The sequence below is a fragment of the Magnolia sinica genome, chromosome 15 (genome assembly GCF_029962835.1).
Source record: "Magnolia sinica isolate HGM2019 chromosome 15, MsV1, whole genome shotgun sequence".
Lineage (NCBI taxonomy): Eukaryota > Viridiplantae > Streptophyta > Magnoliopsida > Magnoliales > Magnoliaceae > Magnolia > Magnolia sinica.
In genome coordinates, this window is record NC_080587.1 from 30,681,845 (window position 1) to 30,705,369 (window position 23,525).

The 23,525-nt window shown below is 40.3% G+C and overlaps 2 protein-coding genes across 2 annotated transcripts; both read left to right on the top strand.

The window, feature by feature from the left end:
* The first annotated feature begins 1,099 nt into the window (after window positions 1-1,099).
* LOC131227374 (chloride channel protein CLC-f-like) lies at window positions 1,100-1,566 on the top strand. Its single transcript, XM_058223162.1, has 2 exons — window positions 1,100-1,221; window positions 1,339-1,566. Exons 1-2 carry the CDS (start codon window positions 1,117-1,119, stop codon window positions 1,468-1,470), a joined length of 237 nt encoding a protein of 78 aa, XP_058079145.1. The 5' UTR covers window positions 1,100-1,116; the 3' UTR covers window positions 1,471-1,566.
* Window positions 1,567-6,691: 5,125 nt separating this feature from the next.
* LOC131226902 (condensin-1 complex subunit CAP-D2-like) lies at window positions 6,692-12,905 on the top strand. Its single transcript, XM_058222610.1, has 5 exons — window positions 6,692-6,749; window positions 11,414-11,674; window positions 11,761-12,086; window positions 12,523-12,683; window positions 12,772-12,905. The coding sequence occupies exons 1-5, from the start codon at window positions 6,692-6,694 to the stop codon at window positions 12,881-12,883; spliced, it is 918 nt and encodes a 305-aa protein (XP_058078593.1). The 3' UTR covers window positions 12,884-12,905.
* Window positions 12,906-23,525: the final 10,620 nt, after the last annotated feature.

Here is a 23,525-nt window from a genome sequence, read left to right on the forward strand (position 1 = left end):
ATGGTATGTTGAACAAATTAAACACTACAAGTATTGTTTTATCTTGTTAATTTCAAGCAATATTGTCCTTATGAAGCTCCTGTGCTATATGGCTATGTATATTTGTTTACTTGCAGGTGCTCTTCTTCTAATAACTTATTTCTTTTAAAAGGATTTACCCTAAATAAGGTATCAATAGGTCAAATCGTAGAGTACCATTACCCCAGGCCTACTGAGGTTCGCATTGTTCTGGGTTTGGGCCTCTTTCATGTAAGACCTGAACCCAGGCACAATCGGGATTAGAATGATGCATGAGCTGAACATGGCATGCACTCATGCTACTACGTTAGTTAGTTGTCATCGTATCTGTATTACTCAGGCCCTTGTTGCAGTCTTGCTTTCAGTATTTAGCTTATAGATGTTTCCAAATAACTGTAGACATCTTATCTTGCATATGATGATAATGGCATTGTTAGTTCCTGTAACTATGCCTATCAAATTCTATTTTGATCTTCTGTTTTTCAGGCAAAAAGATACAGTTTTTAGGATCATACAAATGGCAGTGTAGTTCCTGTACTTGTCTCTCAAATTCTATTTTGATATTCTGTTTTTAAGCCGAAAGGATACAGTTTTCAGAATCATACCCGGTTTCTCTCAACAGATCTAGTTCCTATAAAATACACAATTTGTTTTATCTTTGCATGGTCTGGTCATAATCACTCAAGAACCATACATCTACATTTGAATTTTAAGGAGTACACTGCTTGGCCCGAATTACCGTCGTTTTCATTATACCAGCATTCCATACAGGCTGGTTCATTTCTCACTTGTATACCAATACAATAAGTCTGGTTGCTTGAACCATGGATGAATGCTGTTGCACAAAGATTACTGCATCGAGCAGTTCTAATCATTCGATAGTCAGCTTGCAAACTTTGGGTGGTCTAGGAGCTGGTATAATAGCTCTGAGGTACCCAGGGATACTGTATTGGGGCTTTACAAATGTGGATGAAATCCTACGCACGGGGAAGATTGCTTCAACACTTGGAATTTGGCTATTGACTCAATTGGTGGGGGCCAAAGTCTGCTCTTTGCAGGGGATCTGGGCTTGCGGGTGGTCTTTATGCCCCAAGCTTGATGATTGGTGCTGCTCTTGGTGCCGTGTTTGGGGCGGCTGCAGAAATCATCAATTCAGCCATCCCTGGAAATGCTGCTGTTGCCCAGCCACAGGCCTACGCTCTGGTAATATTTTCTAGTTGCTGTTTGGTTGACTCTAAACGGACATTCATCCATGCGATTTGTTGTTTGTTGGTATGAGTACGTGCATATAGATTTATATTTCCTGACCTCTCTATGCAGGTCGGGATGGCTGCTACATTAGCTTCAGTTTGTTCAGTTCCCTTGACATCAGTGCTACTTCTGTTTGAGCTGACAAAGGATTCCAGAATTTTGCTTCCAATCATGGTAATTTTCAGCCCAGAACTTGTTTAGAGAACTGGCATTTCTTTGTATTTTAAAAAGCTTCCTGTCACAATCTAAATCTGGTCAAGGATGTGTGAAGCTGTTTTAACTTTGAAGCTGCCTAGAGTAAATTGATTCTTCTTATGGAAGCTGGTCAATTGTTTTGAAGTTCCGTTGGCTAAATTTAACTTCCTAACATGGACAAGGTTGGTTACTTCGATTTTGAGTCCATTCTGCATTTACGGTGTAGCTTTGTTCTTTTTGTATGTCCAGAGAAGCACCTAGTTTTACACACACACACACACACACAAACACACACACACACACACACACATAATCAATCGATTTATTTATTTGGTGTTGACAATTTCACCTGATAGTGAGGCACCATCATGTGCCAAGCCCAAGGGGGGGGGGGGGGGGGGTTGTTGTCAGGTGGGCATCTGATCATAGAACTTCTTCAAGCAATCACAGAACTGATCCCAGATAGCTGATAAGGCTATGCTGATGCATGTGATGAATTTTTTTTTTATTTCGCGTTTGTCTAGTAGTTTTGTTCGTTATTTGTCCAAAGCACATGTGTAGCAGAACCTCTGAAGCGAGTGACTCATCCCACCATACGGCAGTCTAGGTTTATACGGCTAATCTGGGATTTTGTGTATCTTGGTTGCCAGAGACACCACTGACTTCCAATGTGAAGAAAATTTGTTCTGATAGAGTTTTGACTAGCCCGGGAACAATAATAACTGCAAAAGTTTTCCCCTCAATTTCACTAATTTCTCCAATCTTTCTATACCATATTCAAATAGGTACTTCTGCAACATCACTTTCCATCTTCCTAAGGAAAGAGGTGTATAAAAATGCATGGATTGATAAACAGAATTATGTAAATTCATTAAAAAAAAATTCATTCAAAACAAAATAATTTCTGCTGACAATCTTTATGCTGATTCATCAAGAGGGTCTGATAGTTTTTCGTGGGTGATGCATTAGGTATATTTGATGGGCATGTTTCGTTGTGTGTAGAATGGAGTTGCTTTTCCTCACTTCGATTTACCTGAGGCTTTTGATTGACTCCAGTAGCAGGTTTGGAGCTTTGAATTTCATGCAGTATGTCTGAGAAGTAAGAAATATTGTGGTTTACAAACAGGGGGCTGTCAGATTAGCAATATGGGTGCTGTCCGTAGCAAACCAGGCCAAGGAGAGGTGGGTTCGGGCTATAATGGCCATTTAAGTAAATGAGTCAAGCTTGAGTTGAACCCATGTGTCCACATAGGTTATTAATGGGTTGGGCTAGATAACCCGACTTGCTTTTAGATAACCCGACTTGCTTTTACCCAAAATCTGAAAAGAAGAGGAAGAAAAGTATAGATAAATCTGTTGTCTAGATGAAACATAACATGATTTCTTGGGTCATTTATTCAACTTAAACTCATTAAAATTGGACCAGCTTCATGGGTGGGGTTCTTTTGAGTACCTACTAACATCCCTAATTACCTTAACATGGCTCGTGTGATAAACGGTTCGGGTACCCATTGATAGCCCTATCAACCTTACATGACTCATGTGATAAATAGGTTAGATTTGTATACTTTGGGATGACCCACAAGCTAAGAGAGTCATAAAGCCTCAAGGAGGAAACGGTCCTAGCAAGGTCCAAGGTCGGCTTTCAACCACCTATGAGGACCCTATGGGCCTACCTTAGGGCCACCAAGGAGGACATCCAACCTCAATTGGGTCCCAAAAGGTTGCTCGCTACGCATATAAAGTAAAGTCCAAGGCCCAAATAATCCACGGCCTAGTGGGCCATACACTATGCCCAATACATAGGCAACATGGTGGGCCCTCAAGAAATGTTTGGACCCAACCATAAGGGTCATGAGTCCACTTATTGTGGTGGGCCTAATGGGTAGTCCATTATTCCAACATATGGGTGATCCTTATATTTAAAACAAGTAAGTTGGGCCTCACATCTCGGCCCAAGTATGGGTTTATTTTAATGGGCAAGCAAGGGCCTAACTACTTGAGTATTTGGCCCATAAAACCCATCATAATGACATGATAATATAGGCCCCAAAGGTCCAATGGGCGTATCAAAGAGTTTCAAGACAATGGGCCTAGGAAAACCTAACAAATAGCAAAGAAGACTAGTCCAATAAAAGCCCAATTGGAATGAGCCTTACATATACACTAATTAAACCCAAAATCTAATTAAAAATAAGGCAAGATATGTGTAACAATATCCCCAAATTTGGTGGACCATGTTGCCCTAAAACATTCATTTATGGGCAGCAACCATGGGCCTATTGCTGAAATTCCATCCCACCCACAATCTGGCATTGCTGGAAATTCAAAAAGTAATTAAATTATATGTTTATTTTAGTTCCTAGTGACCTATACATGTCAAGGGGGGGTCCACCAAATGAAGGGAGTGGATTAAATACATAAATCAGATGAGCTATGCTGCTGGACTGGACGTGCAGCAGCAGCCCAATGGGCTGGGCGTCCAATGGTGGGCAGCCTTATGGTCCTGGGTAATTGGCCCCAAACTCACCCAAATGGACTCCAAAAATGGAAACTACAGAGGGAGGTGGCTATGTCCCACATGGACCAAGGTTGGATGGAAGGTGGGACAATAAAACTCATCAAGGTGGGCCCACAAGTGGCCTGGACCGCCAGCCATGGCTGGACGCCCCAGCCTGGGTGTCCAAGCCTGGTGGGCCACTCCAGGCTTCACCATGGTTGGTACAGGGGCCCGATGGCCCTGAAACTTTGTAGGGTGGTCCTTCCATGCGTGGGACACACCTTCAAAAAATTTCGTAATTTTTGGATAACTAGAAGTATTTTAATTAATTTAAAGAAAACAGTCTGTATAGAAAACCTGTTAGACCTGGACGTCCCAACGTGGTGGGCCGGTCCAGCCCTTGCCACGGTGTGCACAGGGGTCCGTTGGCTCAAAATATTGGTAGGTGGGTCATACCATGGGTGGACCATACCTCCACAAAATTTCGTGATTTTTGGATACTCAAAAGTATTTTAATTAAATTTAGGAATACAATCTGTTCAGAAATTCTGCTAAGTGCAGAGTTCTGGATAGACCATGATTGAGCACCTAATGGGGTGGGCCCAAGATCTCCAAAAATTGGGAAAAATTGATTTTAACATCCCCACATATGTATAGTACAAGGTAGGGTCCACCAAAGTGGACCACCTATTCAAAAACTATTTTACATTTTAAGTTTTCCAGACTGTAATGTTGCTGGAATTTACAGCAGAAAATCCAGTAATGTCCACCTCACTTGGGCGACACCTTTGGGACCTCAATCAAGGTCAAATGAGGCTAAAATTTGGGGGACATCAAGATAAGATCCCCATATTTCAGAAAAGTATATTTGATGGGTATGAATAGTCCCCAAAACAGTCCCAAAATCAGGTCCAAAATCATTCATTCAATGGGTCTGAAATTTGGACAGCAACATATGCTGTCCATTTCCAGCCCATAAAAAAATATCCAAGGGAATTAATGCTTAAATAATATAAGTGGGGTCCACCTAGATGGACCACAAAAATTTCAAGACCCATTTCCAATCAAAGTTCTCCAAGAAAATCAAACATTTGAGGTCATCCAACCCATGCATGCAACATACATAGGGACGTCCAACCTAGTGGGCTTGGACGTCCCAAAAATCTAAGGGTCTGGGATGTTTGTGGCACATCAGTGAGCCACCAATCATCAGGAGAAAAATAGAGAGAGAGAGAGAGAGAGAGAGAGAGAGAGAGAGAGAGAGAGAGAGAGAGAGAGAGAGATCAACGGCCATAGGGGAGGATTCCGGTACTATGAATCCTCTACCATTACAATCACACATACATCCTTCATGTATAATGCATGCATGTGATCATACAATCCAAAGAAGTTGCTGATGCTATCTCTAACATGCACACAATGATTTATATGATCAAACAAAATCCTAGATCAGAGAAATTCATCATGATGGGTCCATAGAGAATGACCCACCATGGAAACGTGCATGCATGAAATAGGCCTTTGGCCTCTCATCATGGAGTGATGTAGGACCTCCACCATTGATTGGTGGGTCCTACATATTACCAAATGTTTTAGAAAGGAAATGCAAAAAAGAAAAGAAGGGAGAAGCTTCATATATATCACCCACCTTCAAAATCTTCCTCCAAACTTCAAGGGCTAGCTCCCAAGCTCCAAAAGAAGCAAGATCAATGGGTGAGATGAGTTTTCAATGGAGGGATTGAGAGGAAAAAGGAGGAGAAGGGGCTGAAAAATGGAAGAAGGTGTGGATGTCCCACCTCTTGCAAGGGAAAGAAAGAAATAAGAAAGGGAGAAATGAGAGGGAAAGAGAGAGAGGTTGTAAAAGTGCAATCATCACTCTCTCTCCTAGATAAGAGAAAAAACATTATAGCTTATGATGATATAAACTATGTTGCTAGGCTAGAGTAGGGATGGGTAGTGTGTGGGTAGTGGGTGGTGTAAGATATGGGAGTTTAGGTAGTGTATGGGTGGTGTGTGTTGCAATTTGCACAAAAAATGGTGACCACCTTAAAAAACTTGCTCTCTACACTAGGTGAGCCACATGATCATAATCAAGGGCTATAAATGAGATGTACACAACTTATGATCCACGCGTCGAATGGACGCACAAGACGCGGCGTTGGAACCGTAACGACGATGCGAACAAGATGACATAGGTTTCGGCTCGATCCGAGTCGGGTCTACATGACCGGACTTAAGGATGACCACAAACACTATCCGAGGGTTGTGGGTCGCTGGGATTCGACCGGTAGGACCATGAGAATAAGAGAAATGAAATGCACACTCATACACACATGCACACACACGCACTCAGGTTGGGTCTTACAGCTGCGAAGATGGTTCTCGGCATTGAGATTGAAAGAGTAGTAGGCTTTGGTTATCTCAGGCAGAATACCTTAGGTAGGTATTGATCAAGGATGTGATGAACCAGATAAAGCCGGAGAGCGTTCCCTACGCGTCTCTCCTCAAGTTTCCCTCAGGACATGTCCCAAAATAAATGAGGAAAAACATGATATATTTCATGAGCCTTATTTGAATGCGGTTATTAGTGCATGCCATGGTTTGTATTAGACCGGTTATTTCATAGGCTATCGGTGTTGTAAGCAAATACCCCGGCAATCAATATTAGGTAGCGGTGAGATGATAAGAAGATTATGTCTTTCCTTTTGAGAAGATATGAGCAAAGGGATGGAGAAGTTCAAGTTCTGTGCAACTTCTCTTGGCGATGACGAAAAAGAAGGATGGAGTGTGCACGAGAAACTATGATGTGATGCAGAGATAAGAAAAGAAGTCAAAAAGCTATACGGTTGAAGATTGAAGACATGATGGAGATTGTTGTTAGAAAAGATGTCTTCACATCTTCTGAGCGGCTCGACCGGTCGAGGGCCTGGCTCAATGGGTCAAGGGTCCACTCAACTGGTCGAGGTCCGCTTGACTCGAAGTCCAGCGAGCGCTGTATTTAGATATCTAGGCCGGTCGACCAGTCGAAGGTCAGGCTCGACCGGTCAAAGCCCTGACTCGACTAGTCGAGGGTTACACAGATTCTGCGCAGATTTTGCGCGAACTATGTAAATTTGATGCGGTTTTTGGAATTTTTCGAAGAGATGCGTAAGGGGAGTTTCCTAAACTATAAATAAGGGTCCCTAGGGCTATTTTAAACTATTCTAAGGCTTTATAAAGAGGTTCCAAGGGTTTCTAAAAGGGTTTTAGGGTTTCCAAAGGGTGTAGCAAGAATGAAATTTGAGGTTGTTCGAATCGGGTAAGTCCTTTCTCTTTGTAATTTCTATTTTCATAGTGGAATTTTGTTGCTTTGTGTCGTGGTTTTTCCCTGCAAGGGTTTTCCAGGTAAAATTGTTATGTTCTCTTGTAATTGCTTGGTGCTCTTGGATTGCTATCCTAGATCTAGATCTATGTGATTCTGCAACATAAATCCCAACAACACCTAATCCGCTCCCAGAAATGAATGATTATATATATACAGGTTAAATAGGTGAAACATGCACAATTTTATTTAAACAATATTTAAAAAATTAAACATTTTTAGTCATGGTTTGTAACTAAGGTTAAAAGATATTGTTAACTTCGGTTAAAAAAAACGAAAGCTAAAGATAATTTAGTCTCTATTGACATCAACCGAGATATAAAACCAGATTTAGCCTCGATTGTTGAGAATTAAGGTTAAAAATTGAATTTAGCCTTAGTTGATGCCAACATAGGCTAAATCCATCTTTAGCCTCAGTTTAACAAGGTTAAAAATAGATTTAGCTTCAATTGGAGGCAACCGAGGCTAAAATTTGGATTTAGTATCATTTGGAAACAATGAAGGCTAAAAACTTGCTTTAGCCTAATTTCGAAGAACTGAGACAATAACAACCTTTTTACCTCCTTGCCAAAACCAAGGCTAAAGTCTTTAGCCATGAGGTTGTAGCCTCAATTTGGGTAACTGAGCATAAAGGCTTTATCCTTAGTTTTTAATCTTTTTAGCCATACTTTTGAACTTAAGGCTAAAAGCCTTTTTTCTTGTAATCACAAGAAAAAAGTGGTGACTGAACGCCCACCAGTAAATACTTCCTAGGGCCCAATGCAATATTTACTTGCTATCTATTTTTATAGTTGGATGAGGGGAAAATACAAAATATTAGCTTGATTCAAAACTTTTGTACCCAATAAAGTTTCTAAGCCCTTGATTTTTTTCTTGAACATAGACCCAAATGTTACCTTTATATATATATAGGGAAAAGGTACTATGCGCTTGAGCTGACAAGACCCTCCCATGAGGTCGAGCTGTGTGGGCCCCACCGTGATGCGTTTCGAACATCTACCCCATCAGTCAGATGCACTATTCCATCGTGGGCCTAGGTCTCAAAAATCAAGTCAATCCGTGACTTGTGTGGGCCACACCACATACAGAAGTGGGGAGGGGCCGTGCACCATTAAAACTTCATAATCATTTTTTGGGCCCACCGAGATGTGGTTTGGAAATCCAGCCCATCCATTATGTGTGTCCCACTTGGATGAGGGTTCAGACCAAGTTTCAGCAGCATTCAAAACTCAGGTGGGCCCCACCAAATGCTTTTATATGTTTTAATGGTGCCTTCACATGATTTTAGATGGTATGGCCCACCTGAATTCTGTATAGCTGATTTTTAGGATATCCCATAATTTAGAGGGGACCCATCAAATGCACGGTGTTGATGGTCGACACGCATCACGGTGTGGCCCACACAGCTCGACCTCACGGGAGCTTATCGTGAGGTCGAGCGCATAGTACCTTTTCCCATATATATATATATATATATATGGCATTGTAAGAATTGAAACATGTCTTGATTTTTTAAACCCGTTTCACCAAATGAAGAGCTTTGTATCTGGCACATTGTGCCCTAGATAGTAATTGTGTGGATGGCATCATCTATACATGTGCGGGCTTAATTAAAACACTTATACACAATGTTACAGGTGACTATAGGCTGGGTTTAAATTTAAATTGGCTAGACTAGGTCTAACTTGGCCTAGCATTTTTTTTTTTGTCACACACACACACACCCACACACTCACACAGTGGTGGGTTCACCACCTGTGGGTACTCCAACCCTTGACCTGGTGTTGAAACTCTTGTGAGTCTACCATCGGGGCAGGAGTAAGGACCTAATCTTTAGACTTCACTAACATTACAGGGTCTAAAGCCCAAGCTTGGCATGGGCATAACATAAGCTATACCATAATTAATGAACTTGTGGGCCCACAAAGGGCCCTTAGTGTTGGAGGTGGCAATGTGTTGGGCTCAAATTGGATCTAGACTGTCTACATATCCCAATTTGATTGCTACACATGCCATGAATAGGGACCAATCCCAATCATGCTGGGCAGCCCTATCCTGTACAAGTGCCCTAAATATCTCAAGCCAAAAAAGCATATGTTATAATTAATGGTCACTCATAACATGTATACAGATTATGCGTATGAGCACATGAATGAGCATGATATTCGTTGCACTAAGCATATAGTCAGTGCCAACCTATGAGGATAAGTACACTATCATATTATCAAACATATCATATGATAATCGATTTTAAATGGCTTGATATATAGAGAGTGGGAACCATTCAGTAGGCCCCTCTAGCAATGTAAGGGTTTACATGGCATGGCCCACATGAGACTATAATCGGCCACAGACTTGGGCCTTTTGCATATAACATAATATAATAAAAAGGATAATTGGTAATGATATAATATATACATCAAGGTGGATCTTAGGATGGCTTAAACAAACACATACCCCATGTGGGGTCCACAATAAGCCCTGCGGACAAGTTGGGTGGCAACAAACATTACAATGGACTTATGGAAGTTTTCAATGGTAGGTACTCAATCCCCACTATTTCCTTTGGTGCGGCCCATTTGAGGGTCTCATCAGCCTTACCTATGGGCTCATGACCTAAAATGATATGGAAACATAAATGGACGGTATGGATGAAACAGATACGTCATCGTGGGTCCTGCTGTCAGATGGGGCAATGTGGACAAAATACAAACATCATGGTGGGTCCCGCTGTCGGATGGGCAGCGTGGATGAAATACAAAGATTAAGATGGGCGTTCTTGTGGGCCCAGCCGTTGGGGACAAGTTAATATTTGGGTTTTCCCTTTAGCCATGCCTGTGTGACTTGTGAACAGGTTCGATGGAAAATACATATATGGATAGGCCCTGAGGAGGTTTCAACGGCGGACACCATTCTCCCACTGATTCCTATGGTGTGGATCACCACAGGTCCAGACCTGTCTCATCTTTGGGCCTATGACTAAAATCATCGGGTGAAGAGGAGCGGATGGTGTGGATTAAACAACACATCGGGATGGGCTCTGCTTGGGCAGTGTGCCAAGGCACTTCCATGCAGTGTGGCCCACTCGAGTGGCCTCCACAGGTTTTTTGATCAACCTGACATTTCTGTTCACCATTCCTCGAGGTCTGTGAGACCTTGTTGGTAGGTCAGATGGCAAATAAACACCAGGTCTCATAAAGGTTTAAATGGTGGACATTATGTCCTCATTGTTTTTTGTGGTGTGGTCCACCTAATATCTGTACCGGGCTCATTTTTAGTCCTATAATCTAAAATAAGCTGGAGAAACATATGGACGGTGTGGATTTAACATATATATCACGGTGAGTTGCAGGAGTGGGGTCCACCTCTATAGGTTTTTTAAGCAGCAGCGTCCTTGAAAAATGGAAGGATTTGGACGCGGAGCCTTCAGCAGGAAGTTCCTGCGAAAGATGTTGGGTGGGGCCTACCACCATGTTTGTGTGAAATTTACTCTTTGTATCCGTTTGGCGAGTTCATTTTAGGACGAGAGAAAAAATGAGGTGGATCCAAAACTTAAGTGAGCCACAAGAGGGAAAATTGGGGAAAGATTGAAACCTTCCTTGGCTCTACCTTGATGTTTATATGCCATCCAAACGTTTATAAGGTCATTACCACTGGGATGAAGTGAAAATACAAAAAAATTAGTATGACGCAAAGCTTTTATGGCCATTAGAATGTTTCAACGGTTCTCATTGAATCCCCACTATTTCATCTCTGTGGCCCACTTTAGTTTTGGATCCACCTCATTTTTGGTATAATATCTTAAAATGAGCTCGCAAAGCAGATGAACGGATAGATTTCCCAGCATTCTGCTCCCGCAAAAGGTTTTCGCAAGAAATCCCCTTCCCAAGGATTTCTCAATCGGTTGACTTTGCCCACAATCTTGCTTATTAAGTAATCTTACTTAATACGCATGAAACAGGCCTGTAATGCTCGTCTCTCCATTTTTACTCCACGTGTCATGCGGGTATTGGATGAAGGGTGGTCGATCCCACCCGCTTACATTCTTTCTTTTTTTCGTTCTCCCGTTTAAAAAGAAAGAATGTAAGCGTCTCTCCTCTCCTCTCCTCGGCATCTGAGTCCGAGTCGTCCCAAGGAGCGTCTCTCCTCTCCTCTTCTCTCTCTGCTTTTTCTACGGTTTCAGAGCTCTCTATCTCCATCGATATTGGTCGATGGCCCACCGATCATCTTCCCATCCAACCTCCACGACCTTGAATCCGACGGATGTGATGACATCATCCGCCTCTCCGTCGAACCCCCAATTTCCATCTCCTCCTTCTCCCCTTCCCAGCCCGATGAATTCATCAAAGGTCGGCTCTCTATCTCTCTATTGCTCTCCCCACTCTAATTTCATTGACCTCTCTCTGTCTCTTATATTTTAATTTCTTATAAAAAGGTGTCGTCTTCAATCTCTCCGACAAGGACCTATTCTGCATCGAAGAGCAAGACATCTTCGATCACATCTATTATCTCGTCAAGGATTTCTCACATCTCAGCCCTAATTTCAAGTTCAATCTCGTCGAAAGTCTCCTATCCAATCTCAGTGTTCTCCTCCCCAATTTCGATTCACTCTCGCGGGCCACTTATCCGGCCCATTTTGAAGGCGATATGTTCCTGGACCGGCTTGCATCCTACCGCAATGCATTCAAGATCTACACGTTCTTTCTGCTTACGAACGTGAGGTCAAAGGAGTCTAATCAACATGCCAACAACAACCAGAAGGTGGTTCTTTTGTTTTAGAGGAAATGCCTGAACTAGTGGGCAGATGGGGTCCGTTTTTTGTTGACCTGACTGTTGGTATGGTGGACCTCACAGGGTTGATGCTACCAAAGGAACTCCCTCATGAGACAATCCTAGCCACTAATTATTGGCCTGCATATAGATATAAAAAAAAAACCCAACAATGTCCCATATGCCATGGGAGAAGTCCATCAATTGGATGACTGGCAATGCTGCATTGCAGAGTTTTTCTTTTAAGCTGCAATGCACACCATAGTGGGGCCCACATGTAAATAGTTTGGATCATCCATGGGCATGTGATGGGCCCTACTTATATACAAGGCTGCTCGACATGCATATTGGGATTCTTTAACTCTAACAATGCATGTTGATGGGCACCCTCACATAATTCACACATATTTTTCTTATGTTGGTTTAGGCAACGTCACGTATTCGCAAGAAACAGTCCTCAAATTCATGGAATTTGGAATCACAGAGGTGTCGGATTCTCAATTTGATTGCTAATTCTCTAGAGATCAACCTCGCATTGCTTTTCGGATCATCGGCTCCAGATGAGAATTATCTATCATTTGTTGTCAAGTAAGCAATAAAAAAGCTGTTAGCCTTCTTTTCCCTTTTTCTTCAATTCTTTTTTCTATGATTTTGATTTCAATTTGTGATTTTGTAGACATGCTTTCTCTATGTTTGAGAATCAAGCCTCGTTGAAGGATGCTGACACGAAAGATGCTCTATGTTGCATAATTGGCACATGCGCTACCAAATACCACTACATAGTGTAGACTTGTGCCTTGATCTTACACCTAATCCACAAATTCGATTTTGTTTTGTCATGACCCTAAATCTAGTGTTGGTGATTTATGATTACTATACACCAAATTCTGGTTGACAACTTCCGTAGAACTCCGATTTTGGGACTTCCAACTATCCCATACTAAGTCCCATAAGCGGGATTCCACAAGGAGGATTTCTGAAAGTAAAGACGAGAAACACGTATCATTTCTCAAAATTTCATCATATTCAACATACATTACTGTGTATAATTGAGCACATCAAGGCAAAACCAAAACATAAACCATGTCATATTTACTATACCTAATGTACATATTCAGGGTATTACAGAAAAATATATACACTGATATGTACAAAACAAAAAGGATAACTGGAGTCTGTAGCCTCTACTCTTACAGCTCCCTACTCTCACCTGTAAAAACAAAGAAAGGAAAGCTTGAGCTATTAAGCCTAGTGAGTGCATCTGTGCAGTGAAAATGCATGTTTCATGTTATGCTTACATGATGCACAGGAATGCACAGACTTTTTGGATCGATAACAATAAAATAGAGATACAGTGCGTTATGCCACTTTTTATGTTCCTAATCATTTTTATATACAGAGGTAGGACTTCTACCCACTTGTAACATACATACTCTTTCAACGTTTCCACAACTTTTCACATTTCCCAATTAGATCACCAAAGTCTGAAACAGAGGTGAGACTCGCATATGATCGCTACCCACTTATATAGACTTTTCCACCATGGTCAACTACAGAGGTGGGACCACATAGTTCATGGGCCAAACTAGTCTAACCCACTTGTGTTGAACCTCACTATCTGCCTAACAGCAAGAAGTCATAAGTCGCCTGACAAAACGATAGTGGACAATTTACGAGCTCGTCACACACAACCTATCTTTGCTTGCCCATAAGCAGGTCATGTCAAACCTCTCAACTAATCGACACGCGTCAGTGGGAGTCGCTGCCTACTTTGGTATTTCGGCATTCCAGCGCTCTGTTCTTCCACCTGGTCTAAGCATTGGTTCTCTCCTAATGGTACCAATCGGGGTTTAGGGATTTTCACCCACGGACCCTCTAATCATGTCCTATCAAATTATACATTTCCGGTGTGGTGTCCAACTCAAGTTATAACAAAGTATGTTTAATCGCATTTCCAATCACCATATGCATAAGTCCACACACAAGTACAATATGTCATGGTTTTCAAGGCGAACATAGGACGACCTTCCTCATGTGGTCTCTTCATACATTTAAGTTCCTCATAGGGGTTTCATATAATACATCATGTATCTAGACCGTTTACATACTCATCATAGACACATCGTGTGTCGCAAAACAACCCCATCATAGACACATTGTGTGTCGCAACACAACCCACGATGATCACTATATCACCATACCATGAGAGGAATCATTCACTCTCAATCATATAATGATACAACGACTATGAATCATGCATATGATATGCACCTAACTTAGCCAATCTAAATCTAATTCGGGATTTATTCTGCTATAAGACTTCATGCCACAAGCATGTTTTTTTTCAAGAATTAACTACATCAAAAGGATGAAGGATATTTCTTTTAAACATTTTGTCAAACAGGTAGCGGGCGGACATTGTAAGGGACAAAGAGAGAAACCATTAGAAATACGTATGACTTTAAACAAAACTAAATCATCTCTATCATCTAATCTTCCATTAATAACCTAATCAACTAACTCAGAAAATCCAGCCATTCCTGTAAGAAAATCCAGCAATAACTTAATGGATTTAAATCAGAAAAGCTAGTCTGCTTAGGGCTTTAAAAGAAAATCCAACAACAAATTAACCAACTCCATTAGAACTTCCAGCAAGAACCTATCCCTAAATCAGAAATCTCATCTTTTATAGGGCTTTCAAGAAAATGCAACAATGCCTAATTCGAAATCAGAAATTCAGCAATACCTAACCCTAAATTAGAAATATTATCTTTTATAGGGCTTTCAAGAACATTCAGCAATACCTAATTCGAAATCAGAAAATTCAGCGAAAACCTAACCCTAAAATAGAAAATCCATCAATTATCTAACCATAAAACAGAAATTCCAGCAATCTATTAACCCTAAATGAAAAGCTAGCGAAAACCTAACCCTAAAACAGAAAATCCAGCAATTATCTAACCGTAAAACAAAAATTCCAGCAATCTATTAACCCTAAATAAAAAGCCAGCGAAAACCTAACCCTAAAATAGAAAATCCAGTAATTTTCTAACCCTAAATGAAAATCCAGCAAAAGGGTTTTGAAGGAAACCCCAACGTACACATATGCGTGCTCCTAATCTATGCACTCACCTGTAACTAGCAGAGGATTGAATCTCAACCTCAACTTCAATTTCTTTTTTTTTTTGTCTTTTTCTTCTCAACTTCACACTCAACAAGAAAGAGTGCTAGAAAATGGAATGTTGCAAGAGGGTTTTCATATGTATGGACTTGAAAATAGTTTTAAATTGGCTTTTATCTAAAAAAGGAGGGTTATGGGATGTTTTGTGATGATTTTGAAAAGTTTAAGCTTATGGTAGCAATAAACAAAATGTTATTTAAATGATTTGAAAGAAAGCATTCCAAGGATTTTAAAAAAATCGAGGTCATTTGAGTTAATTTATTAAAATATACATGTACATATCTATTCATAACTTACAATCCGGGTGTCCTATTGACATGCCGTTTTTGCCAATAATTCCGTAACTCAACTATGGAAACAACGGTTAGGCTCTCAGACCTAACGGATTTTGAAAACTCGATGTTGGGGCTCCGCCAGATAAAATAAGGACGTAGTTGTCATTTCTCAGATTGTTTAATTTGAAGTCTGTATCTTAAAATTCAGACATCGGGTTGAAATACGGCTTGCGGATCGATAACAGAAAAATAGTATAATCAAGTCAAAACATTCTCAAGGCCAATGTACCTACAGTCAATGGCTATCCAGTGTACAAATCAGATTTCGGGGCCTCGGGTCTTACAGGTCTTACAACTCTTCATTCCTTAAAAAATTTCATCCTCGAAATTTCAAAACATATTCGGTTATGTTATAACAGTACAATATAACAATAACCATATCATATTTATACGTACCTAAGAATCAAATAGATGAGGGTAACGACTGCGTATCTCTGCTTCCCGTTCCCAGGTTGCTTTTTTTAAAGAATGATAACCCCATTGGACTTTAACTAAGGGAATGATTTTAGTACGCAGAACTTATTCTTTTCTATCTACGATACATATTGGCTGCTCGATATAGGATGCATCTTCCCGAACTGCTAAGGATTGCTAGTCAATAATAGGTGCTATTATCTTTGGATCACATTTACAGAGCATCGAGACATGAAAAACGTTATGAACTCCAGATAATTAGGGTGGCAAAGCAAGACGATAAGCTATGGTGCCAACTCGTTCCACAATATCAAAGGGCCCTATAAACCTCGGGGCTAACTTTCCCTTAACACCAAATCGTACTACACCTTTCATTGGTGAAACTCGGAGATATACACAATCTCCCTCGACAAACTCTAAGGATTTATGCGGGCGATCTGCAAAACTCTTTTGCCGACTTTGAGCTGTAAGCATACGTTGTCAAATAAGATCAATCTTTTCAGACGTTTTTCAGACAACATCAGGACCTAAAAGACATCGCTCACCAATCTCAGTCCAACAACTTGGGGACCTATAAGGTCTACCATATAACGCCTCATAGGGTGCCATGCCAATAGTAGCCTGAAAACTATTATTATACGCAAATTCTGCTAACGGCAAGTGGTCGTCCCAACTACCAGAGAAATCTAAGGCATATGATTTGAGCATATCTTTGAGAATTTGGTTAACTCTTTCGGACTGCCCATCTGTTTGTGGATGCTATGCTGTGCTAAATTTTAAACTCGTCCCCATTGCTTTTGGAAAACTCTTCCAAAACTTTGATGTAAACCTTGGATCTCGGTTAGATACAATCGAAATAGGTACACCATGTAATCTAACAATTTCATTTATAAACAACGTTGCGAGTTGATCTTTAGACCAAGAAATACAAATAGAAAGAAAGTGGGCTGTCTTTGTCAAACGGTCTACAATAACCCATATAGCATCATGTCGATGTAAGGTTCTTGGTAAACCCACAATGAAATCTATAGTTACATGTTCCCACTTCCATACTGGTATCTCCAAAGGTTGCAATTCCCTTGCAGGCTTTTGATGCTCTGCCTTTACTCGTTTGTAAATGTCACACTTTGACACATGCCTAGCAACTTCATATTTCATTCCAGTCCACCAAAATTGCCTTTTCATGTCCTTATACATCTTTGTAGATCTTGGGTGGATAGTAAACTGAGTGCGATGTGCCTCATCCATAAGGGTCTTCTTCAATTCTGAGAATCTGTAACATATAATCTGCCCTGAAATCGAAGTCCACCATCCAAACCTATCTGCCACTCTGGTTGACTTTTCCCTATTATCACATCTTTACAAAACAAAGCCCATTGATCAAACTGTTGGGCTTTTATTACTTAAGATATCAAAGAGGGCTGAATAGTCAAGTTTGCTAATTGTACAACTGAGGACTGTAGAGTCATCTTAAAATCAAATTCAGCTATATCTTCTACCATTTTTCACTCTCGTATCATCAATTGTGCCACTTGGGCCCGTGGCTGACGACTTAAAGCATCCGCTACCACATTAGCTTTTCCTGGGTGGTACTGAAGATCAAAATCATAGTCTTTCATCAATTCCATCCCTCTCTGCCTCATATTCAATTCAGCTTGGGAAAAGAGGTATTTTAAACTCTTATGATCTGAAAAGAGTTTGAATCTAACCCCATACAAGTAACGCCTCTATACTTTGAGGGCAAAAACTACCGCTGCTAATTCTAGGTCGTGTGCGGGATAATTCTGCTCATGAGGCCTAAGTTAGCGAGATGCATATGCTACTACCTTGCCCTATTGCATTAGGGCACACCCTAAACCTATAAGTGAGGAAAATTTAATAAACAACGAATCCCTCGCTCTCAGATGGAAGAGTGAGAATCGGTGCCATCGTAAGACGAGTTTTTAGTTCCGCAAATGCCCGCTCACAGGCTCCACTCCAAACAAACATTGCATCCTTTCGAGTCAATCGAGTTAATGGGGTAGCTATACGAGAAAATCCTTTAACAAAACGTCTGTGATACCCCGCTAGACCTAAGAAACTCCGAATCTCAGATGCATTCTTCAACTGTTTCCATTACAAAACTGCTTCAACCTTAGCTTGATCAACTAAAACTCCATTCTTTGAAACTGTGTGCCCCAAAAATTTCACTTCTTCTTGCCAAAACTCACATTTTTCCAGTTTAGCATATAGCTGGTGGGCACGAAGGGTTTGCAACGTCATCTTTAAGTGACACTCATGATCTTCCCTTGTCTTTGAATATATTAAAATATCATCAATAAAAACAACAATAAACTGGTCCAAATAATGATGGAATACCTCATTCATCAACTGTATAAATACTGCAGGTGCATTAGTCAGATCAAATGACATGACCTGAAATTCAAATTGTCCATAACGAGTTACAAATGCTGTCTTCGGGATATCTTCCTCCCGAACCCGAATCTAATGATACCCAGACCGTAAATCTATCTTCGAGAAATACTGCACACCACTCAATTGATTGAATAAATCATCTATTCTCGGGAGTGGATACTTATTTCTAATCATCACCTTATTAAGTCCTCTATAATCGACACACAACCGTAAAGAACCATCCTTCTTCTTTACAAAAAGCACAGGTGCTCCCCAAGGTGAATTACTCGGGCGAATAAACTCCAAACGATGTAATTCATCTATCTGTCTTTGCAACTCTGCAACTCTAACGGTGCCATACGATAAGGGGCTCTGGATATAGGGGCAGTGCCAAGGATAAGATCTATTCAAAATTCTGTATGTCTAACGGGTGGCAAACCTGGAATTTCTTAAAAAATATCTGAAAAATCACGTACTACCAGCAACTGTTCAATACATATACCTTTGGACTCATTATGAATATAGGACATCAAAGTCTTTATAAACTTATCTTTAGGATTAGCCACAAACTGAAAGCGAGGCTAGTCAGGTACTTTATTAGTAGAACTAGAATGCGAAGAGCACGATGAGCAAGAAAGATGCTTACCAGTCGTTTCCTTCTACGATGATGATTTTGAAAAGGCCAAGCTATATGTCCTAGAGGGGGGGTGAATAGGACAGTGCCAAATTAAAACTTATAACAGCGGAATTAAAATGAATATGATAGCCAAAGTAAAACACAATGCAGTAAATTAAAATAACCTCAAAATTCAGATCTTGAGAGGTTGATACAAATGTTGTTCTAAGGACAACCTTACACCAAAAACAGAGTTTATGGTAGGACAACCTTATTCCTAGAAAGATCTTTGTATCAAGTCTCAAACCGAAGAGGAATACAATAAAAAATATAAACTGAATTGAAATAACTTGTAATTAAAAATGTATTGTTCTAGGGACAGCCATACACCATAAAAATGGCAGGGCAACCTTGCTGGAACAACTTTCAAATGAAATTGAAAATCAAGCTTATAAAGGAATAGCAGAAAATAAATTCTAAGCTATTACAACATTCACCACCATACATACATCCCACAAAAGAATAAAAAATTAGAAATATAAATCATTCAACCACAACACAAGGGTTTATAGTGGTTCGCCTGTGTGTTCACCAACTGTTAAACAACAGCCACACAAAAAGCTACTCCACTCCTAATATCCTCACACAGGGGATATTAGCGTTCACTAAAAATAGGTTTTTCCAGGTTTACCCAAAACCTTTACAATTGTGTCTTTGTCTGTGGGCTTACACAATTAAAAAAACCCCACTTCTGAGTTTTCCTGGCTTTCCTTAGATAACCAATATAACAAGATTTTTCTGGCAAATCTTGAAAGAAACCAAAATAATAGAAAGGAATTTACAATATGTAAAATACCTGAATATCTCCTTCGTTGTAGCAGCTCGGTAGAACCAAATCAAAGTAGATGATTGAATGTCCAAGTTCAATGTCCAGTACTCGATTACAATGGTTCTAATTCTAATAGATTTTAAATTAAACCAAATAGGGCTTGCCTTAATTGATTTTGATTCCAAAGAAAGGGAATAACAATTCCTCTAATCAAATCAGATTGGAATAGCAGAAACAAAATCAATTAAAATAAAGCTAAGGAAAGAGAATATTAAATAAGCACACTTAGCTTAGATGGAGCACAGAATTATCTCTCAGAAGTTCGACGAAGATTGGCTTGAATACTATAATTAATTCGATGATTTCTTCTGAGATTCGTGCACTATTTATAAGTGAGATGATCGGGTCTTCGACTGGTCTAGATTGCTCTTCGACTAGTCGAAGCCATAACAGATATTTGAAAAAATCGGCGGGATATACTTTGACCGTTCTACGACTGGTCGTAGGTCCTGTAAACCATCGCTAGACTTCGAGTCGAAGGTTTTACGACTAGTCGAAGATCAGTCGACACTGTTCCTACGACTGGTCGAACAGATTCTTGGACTAGTCGAAGGCTAACAGATTTTATCCGGAATTTGTAACAAACTCACGACTGGTCAAGGAATATCTTAGACTGGTCGAAGCAAGTCTAGGACTAGTCGAAGAAGACCTAGGACTAGTCGAAGAACAGACCAATCACATGTAAAATAAACATTCAGTTTATGTATCCGAAATGACCTACTTCTAAGGTCAACCTATGGTCAATCAAACCTCAATCATGAAGTATGGACATTGAAACATTAAGAACAAGTGACTTTGAAGTATGAGCCTTGTAATCTTGATGTAGATCAAACCTTGATGTAGCTCAATCTTGAAAGTGTACAAACTGCCTTGAACTCTTCTTGAAGTCTTGCAGCTTGAGTCTTGTCTTGTGAGCAGTTCTTTCATTTAAGATCTTGAGTCTTGTCTTGTGAGTAGTTCTTTCATTCAAGATTGATTCATGTACTTGTGAGCTTTGCTTGATGTGAGCTTAGCTTGTTCATGAATGTTGATCTTTGAGAGAGCTTCACTTAAGCAAGTTATATATAACATAACAGTGATTTTGTCATCACAAATTTGACAACAGACAGGGATAAAAACTATAGCACTTACAGATTTGATCTGCGAGGCAGAGCATAACAGGCCGCTAATGATAGAAGGCCATATTCGTGGAAAGAAGGTTAAGCAGATTATGATAGATAATGGGTCAGCGGCGAACCTCTTACCACTCTCGATGTTGATTAAACTAGGTTATCGTCGTTTTGATCTACGCCCCAGTGGAATGATGATACAGGGCTTCAATCAAGATGGGCAACATGCGCTTGGTAAAATTACAGTGACGCTAGAGATAAGAGAACTGACCATTGATGTCGTGTGCCACGTTATAAATGCGGTGACAACATAAAATCTCCTCCTAAGAAGGCCATGGATACATCAGTACGACATCGTACCCTCCACTCTACATCAATGCTTCAAATACTATAAAGATGGAATACAGTATAAAATAATGGTCGATGCGAAACCATATACAGAGGCCAAGTCCTTCTTTGCGGACGCCATTTATTATAAAGGTCGCTGAAAAAGAAAGAAAGAATGATGAAAGCAAAGTCCTAAAGGACATTTAAGTAAACATGATTAAAGAAGAAACAAAAAATACAAAATCATCCAAGACTGCAGAAGCAAGGAAGAAATTCTATTTTGTGCCGAAACATCTAAGACAACTAGGGCAACCGCCACTAACCCTATTATCACCTGAACAGTTGTAAATTTTGTAGTCCAATTACACAGTGCCATTGCCGTATGTTGAAAGGCACAAGCCATTTTCAACCGCTCCATGAAGATTTCAGGTCGAGGCTAGCGCAAGATATCTGGAGCCGATATAATTTCACGCCTTAGTGGAAGCAAAGGCAGAAGAAAAGACCAAGAATAACGCGTGCCGCAATGGTTGATATCACAAGACCTCAAAAAATACAGTTCGGCAAGTAAGAAGATCATGAAGAACATGGGTTTTGATTACGAATAACCTACCGGCTTGAATCATGGGAGAGGAATTCAAATTCCTAATGGGGTCAGTTAGGAAAAGCGAAGGAGATTTCAAGGATTGGGGGCAGAGTTATCGATGAATATGGTTATAGCGGAACAGCTATCGGAAGAGGATCCTAAAACAGTCAAGCATCTTGAAATGGCTCTGAAGCAGATGAAAGACGGGAGGCGGCCGACGATAGACAGTTTGTGAGGGATAAACCTAGGAACAGAGGAAGAGCCAAGTGGACAGAAGCAGTTGCATTATGCAATGTTAAAAAAAGAAGAAATGTGGTCAATTTCATCTGACATGCAATAATATACTGCCATGGTATTCCGAAGAAAATTATTACAGATAATGGCAATCCCTTCAAAAACAGAGGCACGGAAAAGCTATGTCAGAAATTCAGCATTCATCATTCATTTTCAACACCTTACTATCCACCAGCCAATGGATTAGTAGAGGCGTTCAATAAAACGATAGTCAAGATACTGAAGAAAACAGTGACAGGGAATAAGCGTGATTGGGATGAGAGATTACAAGAAGCATTATGGGCATACAGAACCACTCATTGCACGACAACAAAAACAACACCGTATTCGCTAGTTTATGATGTAGAAGCAGTAATCCCGATTGAAATACAAGTAGCGTCACTCAGAGTGGCAGTACATCAGTTTATAACAGATGATGAAAATGCAAGAATAAGGCTAAAGGAGCTGGATTTGCTTGATGAGAAATGCCTGGCAGCCCAGCAGCAGTTGCAATCATATCAAGCAAGGATATCGGCCGTCTTTGATAAACAAGTCAAATATCGCTCTTTCAAAATAGGGGATATGGTACTGATGTTGAAAAGACCTATAGTGGTCACCCATCGCACAGGGGGCAAATTCGAGCTTAAATGGGACGTGCCGTATATAATAAAAGAAGTGTATTCTAATAGAGCATACAGAGTCGTGGATCAAGATGGACAAGGTATCATTATACTGATCAATGCTCGCTTCATTAAAAGATACCGTCCCTGAAGACATTACTGATTTTGATCCTGAATATTATCAGCATAATGATTCTGTATCAAAAGGGGGCAAGAATAAACAAGACCATGTCAATGTATTGTCAGATGAATGAATAAAGAAGAAATTCGCGAGCATATCAAGACTATATACCAACAAGTATTGTGAAAAAAAAGTGACCATCGTCATCATCAAATGAGCTTTGCAAAATTTTATTGAAATTGGTATCGTCACCAAGCTAATATATTATGAACAACACATATGATTATCATTGAAGATATTGACAGAAGTGGTGACGTATCAATCTTAGGAAGAGATGTCTATCATCCTCGCGACAACGATGGTTATCTTTTAAGGCAGCCTAGCCAAGCCCTAAAAGGGCCACTATGCATAAGGCCTATTACTTCCACCATTCGGGTAGCAATGAGAAGTTAGTGACCCTAAAATGCCCGTGAAGGCCATCATATGCATACCCATGCGGACAGCTGATGGAGCCAGTGACTGAAAACCTAAAAGGCCAAAAAGTCCTCAACGGCCAGTCACGCGTGAG